We start from the raw sequence: 8,379 nt of genomic DNA on the forward strand, positions 1-8,379 counted from the left end.
TTGTAAAACCAAATACATATATATTCACATTTTTATGACGTGCATAATTTCTTAGAATTGTTGCCAATTTCTTTCTAAAAGTATAAACATAACAGCAGGCCGGTTTTCATCTCCATTGTCCAGATGCAGTAAACTGTTCTTTGATTTGTTTCGTTTACGCAAAACAAAATGGGCAAAAATAAAGTAAAGATCTAATTGAAACAGAAAACAAAGTGAAAGTTTCGTATTTTTATCTATGCTGTAAGAGTGACTTTAATCAATTACATGCGCTCACGTGGTATAGTATTACTTTATATTTTGCAGGGGAGGGGCCTTCTTGCAACCCTCGCAATTGACTGGATATTCCTGTCGCCTGTAAGGACGTACAGGCGCTGGGATTGGATGAAGTGGGCGCATGTATCTCTCCGCTCATAGAAGGGTAGGGTATGAGAGTGTGATCAATCTCAATCCGTCAACATTGGCAACCAACTTACCATAGTGCAAGACGCAAAGATGATTTGATTTTGTTTTGGATTTTCAAAGCAGAAGTTTGCCTCTGAGACGAATCATTAATTTCGAATTATAAAGGGCATTCAGTTGCAATATACTACATTTTAAGTGTGCATATACAGGCACGAACTCGTCCATTTGTGTACGCATCTTGGTTGTCTCGTTTTCAAGACTTTTCTTAATGTGGATATTTTTAATACACGGGATCTTCTCGATTTGAACACAGAGACAGGGAATACAAACGACGAAAAAAGAAAGATAAGGTGAGTTCTTCGATATTTGTTATGGTTTCTATTGATAATTTTTAAAATTGTACCTACACGTTGCCTATGTAAATCACATGATAGTGCTTGGATTGTCTTGTTGTGAAATTGCCCTCTATTATTTGTGATATTTAACTTTGGCATGCTTTGCGTAATTACGCAAGGTAGGATCCTTTCCAAATGATCGGTAAATTATTCATTCAAAACAGTCGTCCTCGTTTTAAGAGTATACTATAGATTTAATGCGAGAATTATCCTATAAGTTACTGAACATTTTATTCGTATGGTGTAGACATGATGCAAGTACCACTTCAAGTTTGGTTGGCGCACTTTGATTTGGAAGGGCAAAGCTCTGAGGCCTTGGAAAAATGGGGACCGAATGTGTGTTTGGGGTGTTGTTAATTTATTTTGCTGATAAGACCTGCTCTGTTAATTGTCTCCCTGGAGGTCTAATCTGAATTGTAATGGAGTTCATTTGCACAGAGTTTTAACCATTTACATTTGCTTAAACTCCTTCCTGCGGTTATGGAAATACAGCCACGTATTTACGCCTCAATAAAAATCCATCAGCCGGTCCGTGTCCTCAGCGTGGGCCCAAGTAGGTCTATTTAAAGGCGGTATATATTGATTGTTGCTACCCAATGAAGTGAATAACCAAACCTATTTGTCTCAACTTTTACATAATAACTATCTAAACGACCCCCACCTATTATGTAAATGCTTATTCAGATAGATTGTGTGTATGCCATCAGGGGCTACTTGGTGGAGAGAGAACAAATCAAAACTTTACAATGTTTTGCTGCAGGCTTATACATTGTATAATACCATCGTATAATACCAGATATAGCTACATAAAGGAGTACTAGTTGAAAACAAATATTTAACATGGCACAATTGCAGAGTGCAAGATCTCCATATAGGTTTTTATATTCGGGTTGGCAAGATGTAAATGCTTTACCAGTGTATAGGCCCACAATAGCCTATGGCCCAACATTTGGAATATCAAACAACATGGTAAAAAGGATACCATTTAGGATACGTCTTAAACGCTCCCATAGCATCGAAATAAGTTGATGCAATAGGAGTGTTCAAGGCCTAAATATTCGGACTTTCCCACTTCGTAGAAACATATTTGCTAATGCCATAAAATGTGCTAAATTAGTAGTATAATTATTTGGAAAGTCCTTGATGACCTGATTTATGTAAGCCGCCGTGACTGAAACCTTTCCTTAAAATGTTACTCAATTGGGGCAATTCCTATTGATCCAAGCAATTAATTGTCCAATAATTAATACATGATGCCTAATGTAGGCTGTTTGTTTTTAAAGCTAAATGCCATCATCAAAACAAGGGTTTCTAAGTTGGCCATAATAAGTCATGTGTCAAATGACATTAACACACGACTAGCGACAGATTTCACCCGTAATTATTTCTTTACCGTAGTGATGGATGACTGCAACCCGAGTTTATAATTGGATATCGTTTAGCCATGTTAACGCGTCATGTCATACTTTGTTTGGGATGTCGGTAACCAACCGATTTCTTTGTACAAAGAATCAATTTTCGATTAATAAGGATAAATTGCTATTAACATGCCACACAATTGGCTATATGTAATTTTGTTTGCTATTATGGGGCGTGATAACTTTATATTTATTATTTCCAAATAATTATCAGTTTAAGTTTTTGCCGCCGACTCGTGTCAAGTTTTGTTTTTGTTTATAGTTGGCCAGAATAGGCATTTCCTTTTGCTTGTTGATACTTGAGATATAAGAAAAATGTTGTCCTGTGATCTTAGTTTTAGTCTTATAGTCTTATTTTTACATCTACTCCTGACGCATTTCGAAAACCTTTTAACTAGTTAGGTTACAGATTTGCCCTGTTTAGCATGTTAAGGCTGCACTGTATCTCAGTTCAACAAGTGATTTTATGGCCTATACTCATCATGCCTCTCCACACAGGGACCTTTCGACGGACTGCAACATCGGGGAAATCGATTTTTTTCGCGCTGACGTTGGTTTCCCCGTGTCCGTTTCTAGCATGATGTCATACCTCAAACAAGCCCCGTACGGCATGAACGGACTGGGGCTCAGTGGAGCGACAATGGACCTTCTGCATCCATCCGTGGGTTATCCAGGTAAGCAAGGAGTAAGGGAAATACACAGTCTGTCGAACTAGGCCCACAGCCTGGTGTTGGAGTACTCCTCTACCAGTCAAAGGTTTTGACACATTTTGCATTTTGACTGGGAAAATGTGTCCAAACTTTTGACTTGTACAGTAGGTGCGCGGAAGTCTGCACAAAGAAAAATACATATTCTTTGAAGACTTAGGAAGAACTGACCATTTCTGAAATATCACTAAAACAATAATTTATAAAGCATTTAGTTAGGATCGTCAGTTGACAAATATTAGCCTACTATATTTATTCGTGAGATGTTGTAGGACCAAAATACTTTGAGAACTTTTAATTGAGTGTGTGTTCCTTCGCAGGTAATCCCAGGAAACAGCGGAGAGAAAGAACAACTTTTACGCGTACTCAGTTGGACATTTTGGAGTCCCTTTTTGCAAAGACGCGCTATCCGGACATATTCATGAGAGAAGAGGTTGCGTTGAAAATAAATCTGCCAGAGTCTAGAGTACAGGTTTGTAGTGAAATTTGTTGGCCTTTTATTTAAAAAAGCACTCTATTTAACAACAAATGATCACCTTATGTGAAGTTATTTCATTATGCCATTAGCTAGTTATATTAATGGACTCGAGGTCTATAATAATTTATATATAACTTGTTATTTAGAAAATAATTTACAAAAGTAATCACTTAAAAGGACAATCCTTTGAACTTTTGTATCCTCTTTTGAAACTGGCGCGAGAGCCTTTATGTAACCAGCTTTAGCGCCCCTCTCCCGGGCTTATATGGCAATTATGGCCGTTCCCTCTACAGTTTCAGCGATTTAGCTGAGAAATGTACACAGTAGACAGGGCAGTAGGCACCCAGCCCAGGTAGAGGCTGTCAATGAGATCATCACTACAATTTAATGGCATGACCTTGGAATGTAAAACTCCTGAATTCAAAAAGAGAATTCTCTTTTGATTAATTAATGATCCTTTTTACCTCTGTGCTGGCCAAATGGCATTTTACTGGAATTTAAAAACCAAAAGGTCCATTTGTTCCCCTGCACGTTTAACTTCAAAAAGGTTACATGTTTTTATAAATCTGGATTGTGACATTGACCTGTCTCACATGAAATGTTCTGAAGGTGACCTCTATGCCTTTGTCCCTAAGGTGTGGTTTAAAAACCGAAGAGCCAAGTGCCGCCAGCAGCAGCAGAGCGGGAACAGCGCCAAGGTTCGACCAGCGAAGAAGAAGTCATCTCCGGCAAGGGAGAGCACGGGGTCAGAGAGCAGTGGCCAGTTCACACCTCCGGCTGTGTCCAGCACCGGCTCTTCCTCCTCCTCCTCTTCCTCGGCCTCGTCCGGCTCCAACACGTCGGGCCACGGAGGCCAAGGCCTGAGCGCTTCCACCTCCGTCACTGCCCCTGTGTCCTCCATCTGGAGCCCCGCGCCCATCTCCCCGGCCCCTGCACCTCCCCCGGTGCCTGACCCCACTCCCTCCACCAGCGCCTCCTGCATGCAGAGGTCCGTATCGGCCGGTGGAGGAACCACCTCATACCCGGTGTCCTACAGCCAGACGGCGGCGGCCTACGGTCAGGGCTACCCGGCCGCAGCCTCAGGCTCCTACTTCGGAGGGGTGGAATGCAGCTCCTACCTGGCCCCCATGCACTCTCACCACCACCCCCACCACCCGCACCAGCTCAGTCCCATGACGGGCTCCTCCATGTCTGGCCACCCGCATCACCATATAGGCCAGACCTCAGGGCACCACCACCATCACCCCCACCACCACCAGGCCTACAGTGCGCCAAGCCTGGCCTTCAACTCCTCAGACTGTCTGGATTACAAAGAACAAACAGCGGCGGCCGCAGCGGCCTCCTCGTGGAAACTCAACTTCAATGCCTCAGACTGCTTGGACTACAAAGACCAGGCCTCCTGGCGATTCCAAGTCTTGTGACTTGTTCTTTTTTTCCTTTTCAAAGAAGTGTTCTCGTTTTTGTTGTATTCTTTTGAAGAGCATTCTCTTCCGAACGTTGAGAAGTTATGTAGAGACAATTACCAGGACCCTTTTAAGTTACGTGTAAGAAAACAGATAACACGACATGTCCATTTGGCCTTGTGTTTTATTTTGCCATTAGAAATAAATCATCTATAGCTAGAACAACCTTACTGGTAAATTTTAATCAGATACCCATAGTTAGGGCAACAAGGAATATTTTTGAAACAATGAGCCACTATTGAGCTCAACTCATGTAGGCCTTACTCCCTCCCCTTATTCTGCGTTGGAGCTGGAACCGCGTGTTTTGGATTTTGCTTAAATACTCTTATTGACCCTCAATTAGTAGAGCATCACAATTTGTCATAAAACGTCAAGTGAAATAATTACAATTGTGATTCACCCATATCAGACTTGACATTTAATAAATCATGACGCTGCTATCGTTTTTGTTTTTTTTCATTTTGCTGATATTCCAATTTATGTTGAATTCAACTTGGATATTGTTCATAACTCATTGTCCGGACTGTAGTGTTGTATTTTGGAAGTTTAATTGCAGCACTTGTTTATAAGGTCAAATATTTTGCTATTGTTCTTTACAAAGAAATGTGAATTAGACACGCAATGTCAGTATTCCATTGAGATTTCAAATGTACATTCGTGTCTTTATAATAAAGATTCGCTGAAAACAGGATTGAACACTTTGTTGCAAAGTTTTTTGTTGTCATGTTTTACAAGACATGAGAACAAACATGGGATTCATTTACATTTCTGTGGTTGCTCCCCAGAAAACTTTGAACATTTGATTTTGCACTTTCCTATTTACATACATCTAATTAATGAAGAATTTATACTTTGAAGCAAATTGTTTTTGAACTAGACTAAACTGTCTTTAATTCACATGTTCATTTAGCATGCACCTGCAGTCAAGCATGGGAATTGGAATCCACTCATTGCAATCACTCTCCTATTTAAGAACTGGTATCTCTCTACCCTACGTCCAGGTCCAGATCCATGTCGATAAGTTATAGGCCAACAACAATTTTTTTTAAAGCATGTGCTTGAGGCACTCTCTCGTTTTTTAATATACAAGTTGTTTTATAAGATTAGGGTTCTTTTCCAGAGAAAATGCACTGACTTGTTTTGTACTTTTAATTAACATCATTTCAATTGAGTGTTGGTGTGTCCAACTATTTGATGCAATATAGAAGCTTATGGCAAATCATATGCAGGAAAGTCCAGCTATTTTCCTGCTCAGGCTGCATTCTCCTGTGATATAATCTCAGTGGGCAAGCCCCCACAGAGCTTCAATCAGAGCTGGTCAGGTTAGCAAACATGTACATTGCAATCCCAGCATCTATGTTTGCATGTTGACAGTAATGTATAATTTTGTTGATCTAAGAGAAAAAAGGGACAAAATCACGCTTTTAATTAACAGCCATCTCGTCTCTTGCGGTGTTCCACACCCGTGTGTACCAGCTGGACAAACAGGTTTAGGTAAACATGGCGCCCAGGAGCAGCCTACACGGCGTGTGTTTGCCTGGGTTGTATCCCACTGGGCAGCGCCAGTGTGCAGCCTCCCTTCCTCTCCCCTCCTCCCGCAAACAGGTCTGGGATTTATCACATTTGCATTGAACAAGGAAGAGCTAATCTCTGACCATGTTCAGGCAATCAAGGCTGCTCATTTTGCTGAACACTCATCTCCCAAACATCTGTTTTTCGATGTCCCGTTACCACGACATCAGCTCCTTTGGGTGGGCAGTTCCATTTGCTGTTTGGTAACTTGTGTGTTGCGCTGCGAATTGAAAATGTTTTTAGGTGTATATTTTTGGCCCATGGCCATTTGGAGACATAGAATAACATAAGCAAATTGAGATCTACTTCATGAGCCAAATTTGATGATCATATTTTTTGATAGACTTAAAATGTGCATAAAGTATATCAAAGGTACATTTTTTGATTGAAATATTTCATGGCATCACCCTGGACAGTTAATCGGAGTGGAACACACTTTCAAAGTATGATGAACGTGTTCCCTTGCATTTTGCTTTCAGCACATGTAAAAACAACTCCTGCGACTTGCACAAGACAGTTCAAACCTCAGGCCCTTGGCTAAAGTTCATTCCGACAGATACGCTTCCTTTTCCTAATAAGGCGCAGGCCTATGCTCCAGAAATACTTCAAAGTAACCTCTCAAGTAGGCACTCATGTACGTATGAGAACAAGGCACTTTGGCCCGGCTCCTGTCCCACACCTAAATTATTCACCGTGGGGACGTGGCCAATGCGAACAAAGCTACTTCCTTGATTGCACCGAAACCTGTTGGTGACCTGCCCGCGGAGGGCGTCCGCGACCTGAACCGTGACAGCCGTCTAAACTTTTTGCATGTGTAGATGTTGTCTGTCAGGCTGAGTGTGAAGGAGGGCCGTCTGGTTGGAGAAATGGGATGGGTATACGGGTTGTAGCCAACAGTCATCCCTCGAATAACAGCAACAACAGACTTAGGGCTATGAGTTTGTAGGCCCCCATTAGGCATCTGTGAATTGTCAACATTTCACTGTTTTGGGGTGGTTCTCAGAAGCATTGTACTTCACACCACAAACAGCCCTGGAAATAATTTCATTTTCTTTTGCATGAATATAATATATTTTTTACGCCCCATAAAAAGCTAAATAGTGTGACTGGTTCAGAAGTTGAAGTAAAGAGTAAATAAGGACAATACGTTATGATATGAGAAGATTTTTTTTTTAACGTTTTTGTGCTTCTTTAGAGGCAATCGCTGTGAAGAGACGATAAATCTCTGAACATAAATAGGCCCGCGTCCTGCAGGCCTGAACTAGAGTACGTTGTTTTCCTTTTCAACCACCATGTCATTGTTAAGCCCTTGTCAGAACCAAATGCTGATAATTGACAAGATCCTCTACACTTCTAATATGTTTTTCTAAGAGAGGCCCCAAAGGACCATCCCGTTTCCCCCACAACTCTCTAAACCTGAACACAACCACCCAGCAGTGTTGCTTTAGAGATGGAAAAAAAACAACACATAAAGGGAGGAAAAGCCAAATCATGGCTTCTGATATTGTGCACTTCCAGTATACAGCTCCTTGTGTATATTTTCATATGGAAATCCCCTTTGCATGGTGGGTAAATAGATTACGATACAGTGGGGGATTAGGGATCGCCGTGCCGCGGTCTCGCTAATCCTGAGCACAGACTGTCAACAGCCCTGACATGTCCAGGACTCCTTCTCATACAAAATGGCTCCTCCGCTACTTAAAAAGCAAATCTGGAGGTTTCCGCCATGAATATTCCCCAACTCGTTATTCCTCGAGAACGAGTCAAGTCAGCCAGCGACGGAAAAAGCATTGTGAAAGAAAAAAGCAACGATGAGAGATTGCATGAGGACAATAGGGGACACTGTGAGTTGCCCATGTTGTGTTTCAGGGTGTTAAAAAACGTTATTGATATGGAAGTACAAGTTACTCATGGTTTTGATGTAGCTTGGATGAGATCCGAGGT

General features: G+C 41.4%; 1 protein-coding gene across 2 annotated transcripts; it reads left to right on the plus strand.

Moving 5' to 3' along the window:
• The first annotated feature begins 351 nt into the window (after positions 1-351).
• LOC146237936 (homeobox protein OTX1-like) lies at positions 352-5,492 on the plus strand. 2 transcript variants are annotated; one of them, XM_084684999.1, is made up of 4 exons: positions 352-752; positions 2,714-2,889; positions 3,243-3,394; positions 4,036-5,492. In XM_084684999.1, the coding sequence occupies exons 2-4, from the start codon at positions 2,793-2,795 to the stop codon at positions 4,819-4,821; spliced, it is 1,035 nt and encodes a 344-aa protein (XP_084541125.1). In that variant the 5' UTR covers positions 352-752; positions 2,714-2,792; the 3' UTR covers positions 4,822-5,492. The 2 variants fall into 2 exon arrangements, with proteins under 2 accessions (XP_084541125.1, XP_084541124.1); XM_084684998.1 differs by lacking the exon at positions 352-752 and having other exon boundaries at positions 2,024-2,889.
• The last annotated feature ends 2,887 nt before the right edge of the window (positions 5,493-8,379 follow it).

Source organism: Hypomesus nipponensis, chromosome 21, assembly GCF_054491055.1.
Source record: "Hypomesus nipponensis isolate SF chromosome 21, ASM5449105v1, whole genome shotgun sequence".
Classification (NCBI taxonomy): Eukaryota; Metazoa; Chordata; class Actinopteri; order Osmeriformes; family Osmeridae; genus Hypomesus; species Hypomesus nipponensis.

What these genes read in the sequence shown, in the direction of transcription:
- LOC146237936 (XM_084684998.1), top strand. Translation starts at nt 2,682, where the DNA reads ATGGCCTATACTCATCATGCCTCTCCACACAGGGACCTTTCGACGGAC. An exon ending in TCCATCCGTGGGTTATCCAG is followed by an intron (nt 2,890 to 3,242) that starts GTAAGCAAGGAG and finishes GTTCCTTCGCAG; the next exon opens with GTAATCCCAGGAAACAGCGG. An exon ending in TGCCAGAGTCTAGAGTACAG is followed by an intron (nt 3,395 to 4,035) that starts GTTTGTAGTGAA and finishes TTTGTCCCTAAG; the next exon opens with GTGTGGTTTAAAAACCGAAG.